Source organism: Manis javanica, chromosome 1 (genome assembly GCF_040802235.1).
Source record: "Manis javanica isolate MJ-LG chromosome 1, MJ_LKY, whole genome shotgun sequence".
Lineage (NCBI taxonomy): Eukaryota > Metazoa > Chordata > Mammalia > Pholidota > Manidae > Manis > Manis javanica.
In genome coordinates, this window is record NC_133156.1 from 180,473,873 (window position 1) to 180,495,285 (window position 21,413).

Consider the following 21,413-nt stretch of genomic DNA (forward strand, 5'->3'; position numbering starts at 1 on the left):
GGAGCCTAACTGTCCTCCTCTTGAGGGTGGGCGTAGTGATCTGCGTCTAAAGTGTGGACAGTGCAGCTTCAGAAACTAACACGAAAGGCACTGTGGTTCCTCCTTGCCCTCTCTCTTGGATTGCTTGCTCTGTGGAAAGGGAGCCGCCATGTTGTGAGGCTGCTCAAACAGCCTGTGGGGAGGTCCATGTGGTGAGGAACTGAGGCCTCTTACCAACAGCCAATGACAGGCCTGCCAGTAGCCTGTGGGGAACTGAGCCTCCTGCCAAGAAGAGAGGCATTTGGGCGCTCCATCCTGGAATGGATTCTTCCCAATCACAAACACAGTCAGGCCTTCAGAAAGCTCACCCCAGCTGACATCTTGACTGCAGCCTGAGCCAGAACAACTCAGCTGAGCTACTCCTCAATTCGTGACCAATGGAAACTGTGAGATAATATGTGTTGTTTTAAGCCACTACGTTTTGGGGTAAGATGTTATGTAGTGACAGATAACTGAGGCGTTCACGCATTACTGGGAGAATACTGGGCAATCCACGTATGGAAGGAAGGGCTGAAGAGCCAAGCAGCAGAAAGGGCACGGGTACAGCTCAGTGTCAGGAACACCACTGCCACTGGGCCTCGTCCACTTCCCCTGTCTGCTTCTCTCTGTGAATCAGCTCTATTATCTCTCACTGGGTTGGCTTCTACCTAGATTGGTGACTATACTGCAGTAGCCTTCATTGTTTATCTTAATGTTCAGGCTACTGGAAGGGCAGCCTGTCCTTCCAAGTACCAGTTCAAAGAATGCCAGGGAAGGGCTCTGCTTGGCCCATCTTGAGTCAGGAGCAAACCCTGCACTAATTGGCTGGAGTCCAGGAGTCCTGTCACTGTGGCCTCTTGCTGGTCTCTGGTGTGGATGGAGGGAGGAGCAATCGCCAAAGTAGGGTTTCTTCCTTTGAAGAAGAGGCTGGGGAAAAAGCAACAGGAGGAAAAAGGGATGTGGCCCCGTTGGCTTCCTGAGAGCCTGAGGACACCAGAGAAGGGCAGGCTCTGCCCTCTGCCCACCCTACCCCCACCCCAGGGGACTCTTCAGGCACAACGAGATGTGTCAGTCCTGCCGTTGCCATCTGTCTGCTCCCAGATCTGGCAACAACATCGAAGGTAGCCCCCTGTCCCCAGCACAGTTGTTCTTCCACCAAAACTAAAAGGACAGCTAGAAGAGGAATCAAAGGGCTGCTTTTTAGTTGATCAAACAAGAAGAAATTGTTTACTTTTGGTGGCCTGAGTGTAACATTACATGTGTTACTTTTTAAGTGCTACTTGTGTAAACTGCTGAGTTAAGATAATATGATTTCTGAGCCACATGTCCTTTTACAAACTACAGCTTTCCGAGGGAAAACTCAGACCCCTGAGCAGGTGCTTGCTGACTAGGCAGGTCAGCCTAAGGGACCCTGCGGTCCACAGCCCTCCCCGAGGTGGGTTCCTGAAGCGCCCCTCTGCCCCCGGGTTGGACCACCCAACTAGCGGGTGGGGCAGCTGGCCTGCAGCCTGGGAAGGGCCCTGGGGCCACAGCGCGCCCCCACCCAGACTCTCGCAGCCGAGGATAGCCGGTGGCTGGCGGAAAGCTCTGCGAATGAGGCCGTCTAGTCTGACGAGACGGAGAGAACTTAGCACGGAGAGGCGGAAGTTGAAAACCGGTCCGCGGGGTGAGGAGGCAAGTCCGAGAGGAACTGACACTAAGAAATAAAGAAGGCAGAGTGATTCTCAGTCCTGCAAATTAGAACTGCCTGGGGTATTAAAAGAACTGCCTGGGGTATAAAAAATGCCTGAGCGGTGGACAGCGAGGGGCGCGGAGAGAGGCCCAGAGCCCCGCGGGGTGGACTCGGAGCCCCGCGAGTCAGGCCCCGCCCCTGCTCGGCCCCTCCTCTCCCCTCCTGCCCCGCCCCGCCCGGAGCCGCTGCGCACGTGCCGCTCGCCCTGCCCATCTCCGCCGCGGCCCCCTTTCCACCCGGTGAGCCGCGGGGAGCCTCGGCCGCCCAGCTGCGCACGGGGCAAGACCTGAGGTGGGCGGAGGCCTGCGGGGGATCCCAGAGGAACTACCAGCTGCGACCACTTTCCCGGAGCACCTGGAGCGCCCGCGTTCCTCCCCCGCGCTTCCTCGCGGCCCCGCGAGAAGCGCCCGCCTGTAGGTATGCGTCCGAGCCCCGGCCTGAGTCGGCGATCGGCTTTCCTCCCAGCAACCAGACGAACCCCAGGCCACCCGGCTCCTCTCGCCGCGCAGCTGGACGGGCGGGACGACCTGCCGACCGTATGCAGGTATTTCCGTTTGCTCTAATAATGCTGTATGGTTAAGTCTGTCGTTCGAACCTCATTTCAGGACATTGATCTCACTCATTTCTTAGGTTGTGGTAAGACACCCCGACATCGTGAATGTAAATGAACATATATGTGCTTTAGCTGTGTTTTTGAGAAAAATACTTATTAAAGAGGCAGAAAAGAGGGTAACAACTAAAAGATGCTGAACAATTTCTTTTCTTTAAGAATAAGAAGAAAAAGAAACGATCATGTTGACTTTTATTCAAACAACTTACTCAGAACTCAGGTGTCTATGATGGTCTCAGGTGTAGCACCCAGCGGGTAACCTCCCCAGTAGTTGTGAAAACAAAACAGTGGTTAGGGAGCAGAATAACCAGCTACACAAATCGATAAAAGAGTAAAAAGTTAAAAACAACTGAAGTTCAAGTCATAACTTTTGGGGGTTGTTTTTTTTTTTTTTTAGAACAGCTTATATAACTTCTTATAACTGTTTTTAGGAGTTTTAGATTTACAGAAAAATTGAGAGGCTAGTAAGAGAGTTCTTCTACGTCCCAAACCCAGAGTCCCCCCATTTCACTAGTGTGGCACATTTGTTACAATTAATGCAATTAATGAACCGATATTGATATAGTATTACAAATTACAGTGCATAGTTTATTCAGAATGATTTTTTCATTAATGCCTTTTCCCAGGTATCCATTGCACAACACCACAGTACATTTGTCATGTCTCTGTAGGCTTCTGTTGGCCATGAGAGTTTCTCAGAATTTCCTTGTTTTGATTACTCTTTAGTTTTCTTAAAAATTATTATTAAAGTATCATTGATATACAATCTTATGAAGGTTTCACATGAACAGCATTGTGGTTTCAACATTCATCCATATTATCAAGTCCTAACCCATTGCAGTCACTGTGTATCGGTGTAGTTAAGAGGCTATAGAGGATGACTCTTTAGTTTTTAAATAGTATATACAAATATATTCTGTCTGGGTATTGCGGCTGTGTTTGAGGGAAAGCATTTTAAAAACAAAAACCCACAAGAGAAATCACAATCCAGTTGGCTGACTAAAAGTTACCCTATTCTAAACATTTTGGCAAATATTAAATAATCACATCTTTGACGCCGCACCAAAAAAGCGCACTTGTATTATTGAGACGAAAGCAACTGCCCTCAGTTAACGGACATCGGGAAGTAGCTGCTTCGAGCAAACAGCGCGGGCTTAAAGGAGAGCCTTGTCGGGGTGAGGCTGAGAGATTCATACACAAGGTTAGGGAGGGAGGCATCTGCACCTGCGTTATTAACCTCTCAGCGTGTTAGTATTAACCTGAAAGATTTTTTCTTCCTTTATTTAAGAGAATTTAACTGGAGGAAAACAAAGAATACTTTGGGTGGAAATGGAAATTCCTGACGCTTGAGAAATTTGAATACTTTTCCTAATACTTCAGGCATTGACGAGAGGATCTGAAACTACAAAGTACCTTGAACTGTTGTGTCAACGTGCGGTATCTTCATTGTTCTTGGTGCTGAGGTGACAACTTAAGCAATTTACAGTGAAATAAAGGCCCCCCACCTTGCTCTACACAAACCAGTCGAACTATTTCTGAATCAAATTTGCACAGATCGAAAGACCAGGATGTTTTTCAAGGTAGGCTTTTTGGAAGCTCATGTTGACTTGCCCTGTTCTAGGCTTTTTCACTGTTAAATTTTTCTCCAGGAGATAAAAGTTTGGAAAGGAGTGTATCATCTGGTATAGGAAGGTCAGGTTTTAATATCTTAAGTCTCCCGTTTATTGCCTAAACTTGGTAATCTAGGGCTGAAGTGGGGAGAAGCATCTATGTATGGTTCATTAAAACAAATCCTTGTGGTTTAAGGGTCAGCTGATTTTCTTGCTGCAGGACTTAAAAAGGAGAACTGGATTTCCCTGAAGAGGTCTGGATCCAGATAAGCAGCTTTGCGAGTATCATGTCAGTAAAGGCATAATAATTCAAAAGGGATTTTAATTACAAAACCTTTAAAAATTATATACTGTTGTTGTAAGTCAGGGTGTCATTAAATCAAGTCCATCTCATTTCTCTTAGCCCTCCTAAAACAAGCTCACGGTGGGAACTTTGGAACATGAATGGCCCACAGCCGCAGGCATGAGTGCTGCAGCTGCTTCCTGATCCTCCAATTTGATCTTTTCAAAGAAGTCCATAATGTAGAGGCAAGATGCTAATTGTCCAATTTAAAAGTAGGAAGGACTTCAATAAATCCTTTTCAAAGCCAAAAAAAGAAAAAGAGAGAGAGAGAGAGAAAAGGAACTTCTCAATCTGACACTTTCCTTCGGACCCATTTCTAGCTGGTTCCCTGGGATCTCTGGGTAAATTCATTACTGGGTACAATTAAACACTGGGCTTGGTAGCTGTCTACATGGCCAGATTTCTTTAAAAATGTGCAACATTTTAATTTTATTCTGGCCAAAGTGAAACATATTATCTTCTAAAGTAAGCCTTTATATTTACTGCTTTAAAAAAATTCCAGCAACTTCAAACTGCAGGTTTTAAAGATGCCAGTGATTTAAAAATGTACCCTTTGAAAAGCAGTATGCTGAGATCTGTGTCTGGTGTGACTGTAGTTACTGCCACATTGCATTCTAGTTATGGCTAGCCAAGGGAAGTGTGAGCTGCATACAGCCAAGGGAAGTGTGAGCTGCATACAGTTCGCCTGGTAACAAAACCTCCAGCTGATACAGAACCTAGGTGACCGAGAAGTAGTCATGTATTGTTTGCATAAAAACGTGTCTGTACGGCATTAGAACATCTTATCTACTGTGTCAGTTTGGTGCAGAGAAGATCTATTGATGTATATATAAAACTTAACTGACCAAACTTTTCCAGCCTTCATTTGCTTTTGTGCGGTTAAATAGAGACAATCATAATCATGATGAACTAACCATGATATTAATCATATTTAAGGAAAAATACATTTAGTACTGCTATAAGCATTTTTTTATTTACTTCTTGACTCAAGAACAGTGAGATTTAATTTTGTTTATGATTTCCTCTAAGGGAATAATGGTAAAACTTAACACACTAGATACTTCAATGTATTAAGTTTCAAAATGTAACATTCTAATGTCCTTCGGTTTATGGCCGGCTCTGTATATAAACATGGGAGCAGAAATCCTCTGCACCACCACGAGGCCGTCTTTTCTGATTCAGAAATAATGGTTAGAAGGTAGACTCTAACTTTTTTGTCATTTAGAGATGCTGCCAAAAGAAGAAATGTTTATCAAATTTCAAGTGACAGAGCTGTAAACTGGCAGTTGGCAGCTTTCAGTGTAAAACTTCATCTTAGCAAGAAAAACTTTGATTAGAGTCAAAAACCAGCTGAGAAAAATTCAGGTGTACAATTCCTAAATGTCTGCTATGTGACTGTATGAATAAATATACTGGGGTGCAATCCATCCATCCAGTCTTTGAAGAATTGACTGTAACAGTCCCAGTTGTGGGAGGAGCTATTCCAATTCTTATTTTAAAAGTTTTAAAAGTGATTGATCAATTGGTAATTTCAAATCATTAGTTTGATCAATCAAATATACAGTTTGGCGCCTCTGACGTTTTTCTTCAAATAGACTTTGACAAAAAAGTAGGAATGTAATCCATTTCATCTTCATTTCTCTGCAGATTCAGCTTTATTTCCCTCTAACATACAATGTTTCTGCTGCCACTACCGGAATGCTTCCTCCATTCGGGCCTTCAAATGTGTAGAGAGAATGACAAGTCTATGTAGTGGGAATGGATTCCTTTGATCATATTTGTTAACAATCCATGGCCAGAACTTTCACCTCACTGTCTGTGTACCTGCTGTCTGTATTCTCTCAGTCTTGAACATAATACATTCTACTCTGTTGTCAGGCCTGCTCGCTTAGTATTGGGATCCTGCCTCCCACCTCAGTTAGCCAGGCTTTGTCACAGTTTTCCTATATCTTTGGCTGACTTCTATAATTTGTGACCAAACCTGGCTGGGTCTCCCATTTGAGGATTCTTTAAATCATCATTCTTCATCTTTGTTATGCCATCTCTTTGATCCATCTCCATTTGGATTTCTTTATTTAATTTCTTTTATAGCTTTTTTCTTCTCTTTTGAGGTGGGAGATAGCTGAAATCCTCTGGTGTTGCACTCCCTACAATTTAGGTTTTTGACGCCATGAATCTGGGGTTTGAAGATCATGAACTCATTGCCTCAATGAGCTCCCTTTTCTGGTTAGGAAAACTTACTTATTTTTATGAACAGCTATACCTTTCCTTTAGATTTGCAATCAGGTTTGTCTGCTGGCTTATCTTCTTTGGAATTTAAAAGGCTGCTGTCGTCTGACATATACTTCCTTGGCTGGGCAACCGCACGTGTCTCCAGGAGGATCAAACTCTGACTTGAAAAATGTCGATTACCGGCTGTGACATTTTTCCAGTCACTAATTCAGCTGCCTTTACTTCTGTCCAAGCATTTCCCATAGATTGCTATTTGCCTGTTGATCAACCACTGCCAGCTTCTTTGATTCTCCAATTCTCACTATCCTTCTTTCCTCCACCTCTTGTATTTTCTGAAAGATGTTGGAAACATGAGGATGGTAATATTCATGCAGCTCGTGGTTGGATTTTTTGAAGAACTGATGAGGAATCTGCTTTGCTGTCCTCTGTCATTGGTGACATTTTTGAGCTCATTGGTGTGCCTTTTCAGTGTCTACTTTTCAAAACGTTCATGCCCCCCTCATTTTCTCAAAATAATGCTGTGCTCCATCAGTCTTTTTGTAATCTTGCTTAGAGCATCTTCTACTTAGATTTAAGTTGCGTCCAGCAAGTCTCTCTCATTGGCTGCGCCTCCCAAGTGTCATGAAGTGTGACTCCACTCCTGCTCAGGCCTGGAACAGAGCCCACTTGTGAGGCCAGGTTCTCTGAGAGAAGTCCGTGCTGCCCCCTGTGATGGCTCATTTTGCTCAAGGGTGGAAAGGAAAACACATGAAGTACCCTGAACTCTTTTTACTCCTTCGAGTTCTTTTTGGTGTTCGTATTTCTTCAAAAGATTCCAAGTTGCTCTGCATAGCTGAGTTCAAGCTCTGTCCTTTCCCTGACAAATGTGGTATATTTCTTAAGAATTCCAGGTTCCCACCGTGTGTGTTTTTCTAAGTCAAACTGATTTCTGATCGTGGAGCTCTGTGCCTCAGTGTGGCTGCAGCGGGTGGGAAGGGGCACTCCTTGCAGCTCCACAGGTCCTCTCCCCACCATCCTGCCACCCTGATCATAGAATTAGTCCTGCTTGCTGAAGCAACTTCCTTGTACCTTCCCCCATGATCACCTAACACAGACCAAAATCCTGCTAAGCCCCTTCTAACACTGGCTCACTGGATGGCCCATGTTAGTAATAAAACCCATGTGGTTGAGTCTGCATGTCAGGGGCTGACCCAGGATTAGTTTGCCTGCAGAATATAATGTTGATTAAAGAATAAGGAATAAAATATGGTTCAATCTGAAGGATACATACTATTAAAATGGTAACCACAGCAATTAACAACAGCCTTTTCAGTAAGGCCATGTTGTAGGCACCCCACAAAAAATAGAGATCCCAGCTCCAGGAGCCCTGGGTGCCCTCTGACTTAATGTGTCTCCGAGGCAGTTCCCACTGCTGACCCAGCAGCTAGAGGGGTGTTGTCAAAGCACTGATGGCATCAGGCCACTCCTGTCCTGCCGGCTGCTCCAGCCCCCTCTCCTCCTCACCCCCCGTGCTCCCCTCTGGGCTGGGTGCTTCCACTCAGGTCTGGCACCCTGTCCACAGGCAAGTCTTCCCTCCATGCCCACCGAAACCCCTCTCCTCCCTTCCTTTTTCAAAACACATTAATGTAATTGACAAGTATTCATTCCAGCATTGAAAAGGAAGGAGCCATGAAGCCACAGAAGCGCGTGGAGGAAACTTGATGCCTGTTACCAAGTGAAAGAAGCCAGTCTGAAAAGGCTGCACGCAGATGACTCCAGCTCTGTGACAGTCTGGGACAGGCCAGACTGTGGAGGCAGCAGAAAGATCTGTGCCTGTCAGGGCCGTGGGGGAACAAGGGATAAATAGGTGGAGCACAGAGAATTAGGGCCAAGAAACTATTCTGTGTGCTGTTATGATGGTGGATACATGTCATTATGCATTTGTCCAAATCCACAGAATGTACGATACAAAGAGTGATCCTTAATGTAATCTATGGATTTTAGTTCATAATTTTGTATAGATATTGGCTCATCAATCATAACAATGTACCACACTAATGAAGATGTTAATAATGGGAAATTGGAGAGGATGGGAACTTTCTACTTACTGCAGAAATTATCTATAAACCTAAAACTCTAAAAATAAAGTTTATTAATTTAAAAACAAGAAGTTAATTTACTTTTCCTTTTTTGTACCATATCTACTTAGTCATTTACTGCTGTAGCAATGACATTGGGTAGAACTGCCAGCTCACAGGGACCTTTTGGTCTCCAGTGTGGTCCTCTGCTCTGAGCTGCCTGGCTGCCTGGGTCTGGTCTCCAGGCGCCCAGTGCTGCTGTGCAGTGAGCAGATGGGAGACCTGCGGGGTGGGCGGCAGCTTTTGCTCAGGCTTCCCAATGTGAACATGGCTGAAGAGTCACCTGATGTCTTTATAGCTTCCCTGGCCGATTGGGAGGAAGCTAGTTTCCAGGACTTACACTCTTTGATGGACCAAGCCACTGCCATGCCTTGGAGGGATCAGTTCTCATCTGACCTCATTCAGAATATTTTTCTTACCGTAGACCATTGATTACTGATTCAGAACTATTATTCCATGTTGTTTATAGGGGACTCTCAGTGTTCTCAGAGGCATTTGGGTGCTCTGTTCTCCGGGACTCTGATGGCCTCGTGTATTCATGTTCAGTAGCTGATTCCTGATCTACTTTGGTTATTCTGTTCTCTGCATATCAGTTGTGCTTTTGGCATAGATGCTGTCTGGTCTGTTACCTAGTGATTTTGCCTCTGTTGAGTAGATGAGGTGATCTTTCTGATATTTTTGAAAATAGATCGTAATCACTGTCTAACCTTTTGCATTTTTTGCAAAGGACTCATTACTAGTCTTTGAACTCTTAATGTTTGTTGTTCTTTGTGCAATAAAAGCTTTTCTTTGGTTTCAGATCATTTGGCTTCCTGTTTATTCATACTTCCTAGAGCAAAATTTTGCTGATCTTTTTGTTCTTACTGATAATTTACTTAGAGTGGTTTTATAGTTTATGTTGAGTGTCCTAGTGGATTTTAAAAGGAGCGAGTTGTTGGTAGCATACATGTACCACTACCAGTGTGAATGCCCTCTTATGTATGAGAAGTCACTTGGCCGGGGGCGGAGGGTGCTGAGGACAAAAACAGACGAAGACACCGAGCAACCTGCAGTGCTACTATGGATGGGAGCTGTGGCCAGGTCCTTTGGGAGCCCAAGACAAAGTCAGGGTATTTTACCTTATCCTGGGAGCTGCACCAAATGGAGAGCCTTGAATGTTACAGGAAAATAGTATCATCCAATTTAATTTTTAGGAAGATTATCTGGGTTTGGCTTTGAGGTAGACAGAGAGATCAAATGGGGGCTAGAATGCCCCCCTTCAAATATCAATACCTGTTGAAAAAGCTCTAAAGAACACCACATCTTTCTGCAGAGCCACCTTGTTGTAGCCTGTGCCCACAGACTGCCAGGCTGTTGGTCTGGCCTCAAGTTCCTTTCGTGGGTAGGGCACATGGCTGTTAAGGTACAGAAGAAGTAGAGATATATGTGGACAGGGCAAGGCTCTGGTCTCAGACATACCTGGGTTTGAATCTGGCTTCTGCCACTTCCTACGTGGATTGTCTTAAGCAAGCCACCTGTCATTCTGGAAGGCCTCACTTTTAGACACAGGTATGAGAGGCCTTTGCCCTAGGCCCCAAGCTTTGGAAGGCGCTGCTGTGGTCTTATTCCAGCATGCTCCTGCCCGTGGGGATAGGAGCCTGTGCCAAGGATTGAGGCCCATGTGGCAGTCTGTGTGAATGGTGCCCCTGCACCAGCCTTGTACAGTGCACAGATTGTACAACTGCATGATATGGGTTGCTAATTATAGTGGCAAGGAGGGGCAAGCTTGAGGACTCTGAGGGGGTAAAATCCGCACTTGATAGATGTCAGGATGTGACCAGAATGATGGGGGCACAAATAGCCAGAGGAAAATATGGCAAAGAGTTGAGAGGTCAGTTTTAGGCATGTTAAGGCTTTGACCCAGCCAAACAGCCATGCAGACTGTTCAGCAGCCTGACCTCCTGAGGGAGATCAGAGCTAGGTACAGTTTTGGAAATTACCACCTAGCTGAGGCCGTAGGTGAGGCCTGGTGGGCTGACTGAGGCCTCTGAGGGAAAGCCTACAGGCCACAGGGAGAACTGAGGTGATTCTCTTGGGGGCACCTGTATTTAAAGGGCACAAGGGTCCATGAGAGGGACAGAGGACTTCAGGGTCCTGGGACAAAGGAGTGTTACTGGTGGTGGAGCCCAGGAGTGGAGGGTTTCCAGGGGAGCCCACTGAGGTAGGGCTTCAGAGACGTCAGTGAGGACAGAGTCATTCACCTAGAAGACAGCTCTTTCTGAGAGACATGGGTGAGTGAGTGGTATGGAAACTGAAGCCAGGGGTTGTCTAAGCCTGCAGAAATGTGGCTGCGATAGGAAGGAGGGAGTTGGGTGGTGGTGTGAGGCTGGGAGGTCAGGAGGAGCCACAGGGAGGGAGTGATTGAGGAGGCACAGCCCCATAGCCCAGAGGAGAAGCAAAGGGTACAGGTCAAGAGAAAACATGGGGGGAGGGTTAGCCCCGAGGAATAGGGATCAGTCATGTGAAGAAAAAAGATGAAAACCTGGGAAGACATTTGAAATGTAGGGATGGGACTGGGATGCCTGCTGGGCCTGGGGTTGAGCTTCCTGGGTATCTGCAAGACTTCCAGCGTTGGAAAGTGGCTGGGGCTGGAAGCATCTAGATTTTGAAGTTTTGGTGGCATCATCTATGGTGACCTTGCAGCCCTGACTGACATGTGTGCTGGGCTCTGTGTGCTGAGGGGATTTGCAGCTGCCTACCACAGCCTGGTGGTATTGCAGGGGTCACTTCCCCTCACAGGATGGTGAGTGTCTGTTCTTTGCAGAGCCATGAAGCTGATGGCTCTGTAGGTGAAGAAGCCTCTAAGGGTGTCAGCTAGACTTGGGGTAAAGTTGTTGAGCAAGCTGTGTAGATGGTTAGGGTGAAAATATTGACAGAAAACTAATGTTCAAAATCGGCAGGGAGGGTGGGTTAAACAGCCCGTTTAAGATGGCTTAAACTTCAAGTGTTGAGTGTAGAATTAAAAAAACAAGATGAATTGCATGAAGGCTGGAGGGGGGAGCCTCAGCTTGGCAGTAGGTCACGTAAGAGGCCCCTAAGTGGTCAATGACTAGTCTTGATTCTTTAGTGACCCAGGGCTTTGTATCCATTTGTAATGGAAGCTTCTACTCCCCTCCTGTCCGAATGCCTGGTACTTATACTTCTATAGAATTTTTTGATCCTCGTATCAGTCTTATATGGTATCGTTAGCCTGTTTTACAAAGAAAATGACATGAGATGAAATGGCTCATCTCACATCACACAACTGGGAAGCAAGGGAGCCCTTGAGCCACACAGCCCTCAGCATGACTCAGCTGTTTAAAAAGTGAATAAATCTTGGTGTGCATTTATAAAGATGGCATGACCAGATTGTGGGACTCCTTGGTGTCTCTGTGCTTGGGTTAGTCAGCCAGATCCTGGAATTCATTTCTAGAGATAGATCCCAGTATAAAAAATGATGTCCTAGGTGTGAATGGATGGGTGTGAGCGTGGGGGCTCGGGGAGTGGGATAGGGTCTGGAGCTATGTCACAAGGAGGTTCAGGGAATTAAAGAGGTAGTTGTGTGGCTGAGAGGGATTACAGAAATTAATTCAGTGGGTAGGACTTAGATGAGGCAGATTTAGATTAGTTCAATTTGTAATTACAAGTTGGAATCTTGGAGGTCAGTAAAAATATTGGATGATTAAATGCTTCTCTATCCATACAATGAAATACTAAGCAACTCTTTAAAAAGGTGTAGTTCTGTATTATTTATATGTAAAGATATACTGAGAAAAAGATTACAACATAGCATGGTATTATTCCATTAAAAAATATATGTTCACATGTGGTTATATTTACATGCACAGATGTTTACAACCAACATGTGGTTCTCTTGCAGTGGGATTTCAGATAATTTAAATGTTCTGTTTTCTAATTTCTGTATATTTAGCATGAAATTTGTGTAAGAGATGAAAATATAGTCACCTGGAAGTGAGTCAGTTCCTGCTGAAACAGAAAGCTCCCAGCCCTCTCCCCCATCCCTGGAAATGGGGCCACTGCCACAGGGGCTGGAGGAGGGGACAAGGTCAGGTCTCTTTCAAACTTGAAAGACTGTCAGGTGGAAAGGAGGTATCCAACACAGGGTGTTTTTGTAAAACATGCAAATGTGGATGAGGATCCCCCAGATGGCCATGTGCTCAGGCATTTCCAGAAGATTCCTCTACTAGTTTCTTTTCTAGAGGGTTCCTTTCCTGCAGACGAAAACCTCCGAGCTGGTCATCTGGTACTCCTGTTATGATTATGGAGATTTCATTCAGATGCCTCAAAGAGGGCCCTTCCTGTCTAGTGACCTCACGGGATTTTGGCATCAACTAGAAAGAATGCTGAAGTCTTCATAGACTGCTGGTTTGTAATCTGAGATGCTGAATAGATTTCAATCAGATGTCTGTTTCAAGCAGGAGGAGATGGTTCCCTCTCCCATGTTCCCTTCTCTCTTCCTTTCCTCAGTTCCTAGTTACCTTTCCAAGGTAGGCCACCACCACCTGAATTAAAAGAGGTAGCCCCAGGCATAGGCCCTTATGGGAAAGTTCCTCTCCCCAGGATAGCAGAACCTAGGGTCCCATATTCAGTCTTCCCTACTGGAGGTGCTGTCAGGCCATCAGAACAGAGCAGGGTTCAGCAGTCCTGTAGCAAACATTTCATCAGAAGTGAACAGTTCTAATTGGGTTGGGGAGAGGCAGTTTCCAAACTGAATGAAGAAAGTGGACAAAGAGATAAAAGGGGGGGGGTTTAAATACGATGAGAAAAAGGCCATCTTTATTTGCTCCTGCAGCCCCAGTTCTAAGAGCTGATATCCCTTGAATGGTCCTTTATGCAGGGGGCAGAAGGGGAAGAGGAGAGGCTCTGTTGTTAGTGAGGCGTTGCTTGTGCACCTGTGACCACAGAAGGCAGGAGTATGGGGAACCTTCAATACCACAATCTGGGAGTCAAGGGGGAGAAAAAGGACCCACTCTGAATTTGAGTGCAAAAAATAAATATAAAATTTATTAAAACACCCACAATATTTTAAAGATACCAGGAGTAATACAGTTCACAAACTCAGTTGTTTGTGTAAATTATAATAAAATACAAATCAAAAAGGATACATACTTGTAATTTCTAGGCACCCTAAATTAAATTTACTGAAACACTGGGGGAGAAGGGAAGGTAAGGAGGGGTAGCTCAGGAGGCAAACCAATAAAGTGGGAGGAAAAGTATTAACAAAAAGGTAAAAATTATACAAAATAAAATTATCAGCATAAATTTACTGTACTAAGAATATCTACAGTTTAATACACATCCTATTGCCTTGAGACATTGCAAAAATCTACCATTCATCCATCAACCCCAGATAAACTTCATTTCAAGTAGCCACAGTTACAAAGTCAAGACGGAATATTCAAGTATGGTTGTTAAGTTCACCTCCATTGGAAGCCAAGTAACCAAACAGGAATTCAAAGAAATAAAACACATCAAAAGCTACAGGGGCTCTAGAATAAGTCGAATGCATTAATATGCCACAATATGACCTGCCCTTGTTTGTTTTTTTAATTAGAATATGTGAAAAAGAAATGACATCACTCCTGTTTTTCTCCTCCTTTTTCCCCTCAAAAGAAAAAAAAAATACTGGAATCAAGAAAATTTAGATGTTCAAATGAGCCAAATGGTATTTTTAAAATTCCCATGTGAATAGTGATGAGTTATCCCTGAATGATGGGTAGTAGAAAATGAGGAGAGAGAGCGCAAACGATACCACTACGAAAAGCATCCCTGATACCAGAATAGAAGAGAACGAGGAAGTAGGCCAAACCACTCACGGGTTCTCAGGCAGAAAGCGACTTGGACCTGGCACGCCTGTGCCGTGGTCTCTGCTCAGGGGCGAAGCCTACTGCTTTGCTCTTGCGGGCAGCTCTGCAGAAGGAAGGGCAGGGGCGCCAAGACAGGGCCTCACACCCGGAAGAGTGCTGTGCACGTGTGGGGTGGGACTAGGACCTCTGCTGGGGGTACACACCTCAAAAAACGTCCAATTTGGTCCAGGGTATGTTTAAGTTGGCCATGTACTACAGCAGATGCAGCTGGCTAATAAACTAGGTTTTTGAGGGAGTCATTTCGAATGACTGCACCAATGACTGGAAAAGCTCAATGAGATGGGCATAGGAAATTCACATTTTAGTCAAAAGCAAAACTTAGAATGAAAAAGTGACCCCAAATGCTTCGAGGTCAAGTAATGTCCTCAGATGGACAACCTGCTGGTATCTGACCTTCATGGAATCTACTTTACCAAGGTTGTCATGATGCCCGTTTTTGAGGTATTTAAAAAAATTATTGTGACAGCAGATGACACAAAATGGAGCTTCCTGTTGAGTTTTTAAAACATCAACTTATGTGGACCCAAGAAGAGATTTAGAATAGCACCAACTAAAAAGCAGCCTTGGTGGCACCGAGTGAGCAGAGCTCCTTCCTCCAGTCTGAACATGAGGGGTGACCGATGAGAGGCAGGGGCAACACTGGGGCAGAGGCAGGGGCGCCCAGAGGAATGAGCCTCTGCCCACCCAGCCCCGACCACTGGCTGAGGAAGGAGAGCCCCCTCTGCCAGAGGTGCAGGGCACCTTTGGGACTGTCAGGACATCTACTTTGCACCCGAGACTGCAGGGGGAAAACGTGTGTCCTTGGCCAGGATGCCTGCTGTGTCAGAAAATGGTGGAGTATCCAATTCCTCTTCCTCAAAAAAAATAAAAAGCCCTTCACTCTTCCTTTCTTGTTAGCCTGAATGCCGCAGGGCCAGTCAGGCACACATCCTGTTGCAGGAAGGGACCTGGCGCCCTCCATCACTTGCTTTTCTGTGTTTGGCCACCAAGGGAAGAACAATGAAACCGAAGAACTGCTCAGAGCAGGTTACAGCACGGTAAACAGAGGTCTAAGGAGACAGCACCAAAGGGAGGGGAGCCGAGAGAGACGGGAGCCCACCTTGTTTTTGGTTGGTTGTGGTTTCAGAACCTTGATAGCACCTCAGCAGGACAGGATCAGGGACAGTCACATTAAACACCATAGCACCATTTTATTTAGACTATTTCAATTCATAAAAATGCTTCCTAGTCCATAAAACACACTTCGGTAACAAAAGGAGAGAGATTGGTTGAGGCACGTCAGGAATATCATTTTACTTTTCCACCAGCATTGCCTTAGTTTGAGATCTGGCGGTGGCTAAACTTCACAAAGTCTGGCTGGACTTCTCCAGTGAAATCAGGTTACCATCTACCCATCACCAACCGTCCTCGAACATCTCCTGCTGTTTGGTACAAAGCAGTTAAGCTCTGCTGTGTCTTTCCTTGCTTTATCACTGTAAAAATCCCTTGCTCTGCGAACTACTGTTTCTAAGAGGCTGGTGGAAGGACCAAAAGGGGGCAGGGTACCATCTCTTTCCATGCACAGCGCTGTTGTATTGGGGAGAAGGCAAAGCAGTAGCCACGGAGCCAGCGTGTGGGAAACTTAGGCCCTGCCAAAAAACAAACTGAACAACAGAAAATCCCAAAAATCTATGGAACACCTTCAGTCAAGATTTCTGATGGTTAGGTAATGGTTTCTTGAACTAGCACCAGTTATTTTGTGAGAACCTGCTGCAAAGCGATTTTTATTTTAAAAATCTCTTAGCACAGAACTTTGTAAGCACTTCCCTTGCATGCAAAAGGCAGGGAAAACAAAAGAGGAACCAAATGTTCACACTGCATGTGGATGGTGTCTGTGGACAGGACACACTGGGGAGATGACTCTACCACTCCGTCACTTTCCGCTGCTCTAATATTACTCTTAGAACTTGGTGATGCTGTTAGGTTCTTTAGTTGCAATGGCTTTATTTTTCTTCTCGTGATAAAAATGTCTGTTAATCATCTTTAGGACTTAAAAAATGATAGTGCCAGTAAAAAATAAAAATTTGATTTTTCTCTTTAAGAAACCTTCAGCAGCAAGGGGGGATAAAGAGCTGTGCATAGTTACTTTTCAAATATATGTCTAAAGCATGCTAATTTTAATGACTGAGATTTGAGGTAGGTTATACGTGTAGTGTGTAAAAATCAGCATGGGCTCGAGCATGACAACAGCACCACCTAATTTCTGAAACACCATTCTGAGGGGGATGAGAACGTCCAATGGAGACTGCCTCTTGACTCACCTCTTGGCAGCCTATTTGCTAATCTGGGAATTTATGAACTAAAGGCTGTTGGGGCTGGGGGGACAGACATCACATGCTTTCAGCTTGTATTTGCTTCTCCTTTCATCTAATGGCTTTGCTACCAAAGGGTGACCAGGGGGAAGAGTCTGTTTAACATCCATCAGGAAGATCACACATGCCAAGTATCAGAATCACCTGGGTTACACTCGGGACCTTCCAGACCAACAGCCAACCTGGGGTTTTCCCGGGTCATACAGACGGTCACACTCTCCAAATGTTTTGTAAAATATTGTATTTCTTGCTTAAGATAATTTAAAATGAAGTTTTCAAGGCACCCCCGCATCTACCTAAGCACGGAGTCAAATGAGACCTGCATAAAAGTACTGATGCGATAAGCAAAATAGCATTTCAAGGACCCAAATTTTCCTCAAAACTAGAAAACGAGCATGCTCATTAAAGACTCTGCTTCCTTTAGCTTGTCAAACTGAAGGTCAGAGGTTTTCCTATAAATCTGAGTTCTGAATAATTCTAAATCCTGATAAGCTCTTGGGTATTTATTTCAAAAGCAATAATATTTCATTTTTGTCCTGTAAAATAAATGCAACTTTACAGAATATGGTAAAAGTGAAGGATAGACAAAGCACGTTAAATATTCAGCTACTATTTACAATTTTCTCCCACAGTTACAGGTTAAAACAGACTTTTTTTAAGTTGCTGTTTAAATCTAGGCAAAAGTGCTTAAAAAAATCTTTCACTATTTACAGTTAAAACCAGACCACATAAACGCTCAGGACATCTTACAGCGACTCTCCGCCAGTGCTCCGGAACATTACAGTACACACCCAGCGGGTCGGCTCTTAGCTCTTACACAAGGCACCTGGAAGCTCAGGAACTTGCCTTTAGCATCGTCATCTGATTGTTAAACTCGTTTTACGAAGACCCACATCTGAATAAAACTGTTCAATAAATATCTGACATTTATCTCAGGGCTCGGTTGTCATTTACCACGTGGCCATGTTCCCCTTTGTGTGTCCTGATGAAGCCTCCCATTCACCACACACATCCACATGGGTAGCTTGACATAATTTTTGCTAATACAGGAAAACAAACACTCCAGGAAGTTTGACTTGCTGTCGACGAATGTTGCTTCCGCCTGTCAGGCCCAGCCTCTCTCAACAATGTTGCAAAAATTAAGCACCACATTCTCATTTCAAAGAACTGAACAAATGCACCAGAATTTTAGAAATGGGCATGTTAAGGTAGGTGGGGAGGGGAGGAAGGAAAGGAGAAAATCATCAAATAGAGAAATGGCACCAATTAGGGAGGAAAATCACAGCTACCTGCTGAAAACTGATTCCTGCATTTTAAAATAGTTGTAAATATAGGCCTGCTCCCCAGATGATAGCACAGAGGGGGCAGGCTCGGCTGTGAGGCATGCACCATAGTCCATTGTGGAAATCCAGGAGTAAGGAGAGATGCGTTAAATGCTGTCACACCAGTGTGCTGGGCTCCGGCAGATGCAACCTGCGAGAGTCAAGTCCTAGCACAAACTACAGCACCAGGCTCGGCACAGCGCTGCCCACAAGCAGTGCTGGCTTTTCACAGCTTGGGTTCAACTTCTTGTTTCTTAAGATACAGTAGCCCTTTTTCAGTATTAGCATGGCCTTTGGGGCATTTAAAAAAAATTGCCACTAAGACAAATTCCTTCAGCCCAGTATCACTGGCTTGCCAACTTGGTGGAAATGGCTCCTGAGAGCCTGTCAATTCCAGCTCCATCATGTGGTGCTGCCTTAGGGAACCATGACATCATGTGACTCGATAAATAATGGACAGAGAGGATTCAGTGTGGAGACTAGCAAGCTTGAAGCTGTCTACTTCCAACTTGGTTTCTGTGTAAATCTATGCCAGTGTCTCAGTGCCTGGCCTGGGGTGTACCTAACCCCCATCGTCAGCTCCAAGCCGGTAACTGGAAAAAGGACCCCAGCTGTTTTTCTCCAGCCTCTCCCATCCTGATGAGAGGATGGAAGCTGTGCTGAGGGCTCCCTGCCCTGAAGGGAAGGTGTGTCTTGTCATAGGGATGGACCGGGCGGCTACAGTCTGCACTTGGCTCATGAGGGGCAGACAGCTGCGAGAACCTTGTCAGCTCCCAAGAGGGCCAGGCTCGCTGGGCCCAGCAAGACTGGGCAGGAATGGGCGCTTCGGGCCCTTCCTGCCAATCCTTTACCATTACTATTGTCGCTTTTTAAAAAAACCCAATAAATACACATTTTAAATGGAATTTAAAACTACTCCTTTGTGAAAGGACACTATAAACTTTCTTTCCATTACTGTGATATACAAGGATAGAGTTTTAAAAACAAGAGAAAATAAAAGCCCCCCAAATAAGGGGGGAAACCAATGTGGAGATATAAATATTAAGATCACGAAAAAATCACCCGACAGCCGTAGTTTCTTCTTCAAAGTGCTGGGGAAGTGGGGGAAAGGGAGGGGCGGGTCAGTTCTGAGGTTTGGACCATAAATACATATATATGCACATCTATATATGTATATATAGATAAAAAGACTTCTGCACCCCCAACCCGCCCCCAGGTGTGAGGGCAAAAGCACCACAGAGGCAGCTCGGGCCGGGCCCGACGCTGAGGTACGCTGGCTCCCTGGCACCTATATCCAGCGGCTGTAGGGGCCAGTGACCTTCGTGTAGGCGTAGGAGGACACGGTGACTGCTGAGTCTGTGGGCACAGCCAGCGCCTGCCGAGTGGGGACCATCCCCTTCTCCCTATGCTGGGGCTCGGCGACCAGGGCACCCCCCCACTTGCGCTTCTTCCCGTAGAGCTTGGCCTCCTGCTGGCCCAGGCCCAGCCGGGCGGCCTCCTCCTGCCGGGCTCGGGCCCTCTCTGCCAGCTGCTTCATCTTGGCCTCCCAGAGGGCCAACCCATGATTGGGCTGGTTGAGGTTCTTGTGCTGGTAGAAGACCAGCGAGATGCGGGTGGGATGGCAGCGGTTGGGCTTCTTGAGGGGTGTGGTGGCGTGCAGCTCCCGCCGGGCACACTCAATGAGGATGGAGCCATGAGCAGGAGCCACGGCCACGCCACCGATGTTCTCGTCCAGGAAGTTGTGTTCGCTGTCGGACCACAGCTCCTCCTCCTCCTCAGCGCAGGCCCCGCTGCCCTTCTCCTCCTTCACCACCCCCTTGTGGGGGAGCTCCTCGGCCGTCCCCTCCTCCAGGCTGAACGGGTCCCACAGCTTCTCCTCGGACTTCAGGGCCCTGAACAGCTTCTCACTGGAGCCCAGGGGCATGCCGAAGGACTGCCAGGCTTTGTCCAGATGGCCGGCCCCTGGGGTTGGAATCCTTCCCTCCTCCCCTCTCAGGGGGCTCCACAACTTGTCTTGGAATCCAGGCCCACCTTTCAGGGCAGAGTTGAACTCTGGCCCCCCTGGCCCCCATGGCTTCTCAGCCAGGCTAGGCCCAGCCAAGGCCGAGGCGGCATTCCCAAACTTGCAGGGGCTCCACGGTTTGCTTCGCGGTCGTCCTCCAGGCTGGGGGGCTGGCTGCTGCCCCTCGCTGGGGAACAGCCCCCACTGGCCATCCTGAAAGTGGGAAGGGGTCAGGCAGCCAGCCCCAAAAGAACCGAGCTTATCAGAGACGATGGCAGGGCTCTCCCCAGGATGGAACGCACTCCAGCTGCCACCCACACTGTTAGTCCTCTTGGGGGACACACTTGGGCCTCCTGAGTACTGTCCCCATAGGTGATTGGGTCCCCCATTCTGAGATGCCTCGGGCAAAGGCGTTTTGCCCATCTTACCGGGGTCTCGGGGTAGAGATTCGGCCTGGACCAGTGGATCTACTGGCTCTTGCTTGATGGATCTGCTGTAGCAGGTGGAGCTCTGTGCAAAGGGAGAGGGGTCCCTGGATGCAGGGTGGATGTGGGGGGCCTTGGGAAGCAAATACTCCTTGGGGCCTGGATAAGCAGGCTGCTGGTGGTGAGTGGGGTGGTGGGTGTCCACGGGAACAGCCTGGCCAGGCAGCTCGGCAAACTCAGCACCACCGTAGGCCGGGCTCAGGCTGCTGTGCAGAGCGTGGAGGTCTGGCTTCTCGAAATTGCCATTGCTGCTGCTGCGCCCCCAGGTGCCAGGACCCAGGAACTGAGCGGGGAAGACAGGGTTGCTGGATGGAAAGCTGTAATAGCTGAAGGATGGAAGTGCGTACTTGGAGTGGAAGCCGTTGACAGAGGTCAGGCCAGGCTGTGCATAGTAGGAGTGGTAGGAGTACACGCTGTTCATGCTGTAGGGGTCGGAGGGCCGGCAGCTGCCCAGCACCGAGTAGCTTTCCACCACCGCGTTGCTGCTGTACTTGAAGGAGCTGAAGTGGCTCTGCGGCTCCACCTTAAGCGCAGGCTTCAGGCTTTGCTGGGACAATCCGCCCTTCAGAGACAGGCCTGGGAATAGGAAACAAGACAGAGAAGGAACAGACAGAACTACAGCTGGCCAAGGCCACAGGCAGGAGGACTGGGGCTGCAACCCCCCCTGGTGGGACAGGCAAGGCGA

At 46.7% G+C, this 21,413-nt stretch overlaps 1 protein-coding gene and 1 long non-coding RNA gene across 5 annotated transcripts in view; one reads left to right on the forward strand and one right to left on the reverse strand.

Moving 5' to 3' along the window:
* Nucleotides 1-1,909: 1,909 nt before the first annotated feature.
* LOC108386482 (uncharacterized) lies at nucleotides 1,910-17,812 on the forward strand. 2 transcript variants are annotated; one of them, XR_005063682.2, is made up of 3 exons: nucleotides 1,910-2,294; nucleotides 3,649-3,940; nucleotides 8,195-9,462. It is a non-coding gene; the product is annotated as an uncharacterized lncRNA (long non-coding RNA). The 2 variants fall into 2 exon arrangements; XR_001850582.3 differs by lacking the exon at nucleotides 8,195-9,462 and adding an exon at nucleotides 17,633-17,812 and having other exon boundaries at nucleotides 1,911-2,294.
* TET3 (tet methylcytosine dioxygenase 3) overlaps nucleotides 17,144-21,413 on the reverse strand; it is a 97,752-nt gene continuing 93,482 nt past the window's right edge. For all 3 annotated transcript variants that reach the window (XM_073211245.1, XM_073211251.1, XM_073211249.1), the window contains one exon: nucleotides 17,144-21,304. In XM_073211245.1, coding sequence (XP_073067346.1) covers nucleotides 19,530-21,304 — 1,775 coding nt within the window. In that variant the 3' untranslated portion in view covers nucleotides 17,144-19,529. The remainder of the gene's footprint in view (nucleotides 21,305-21,413) is intronic.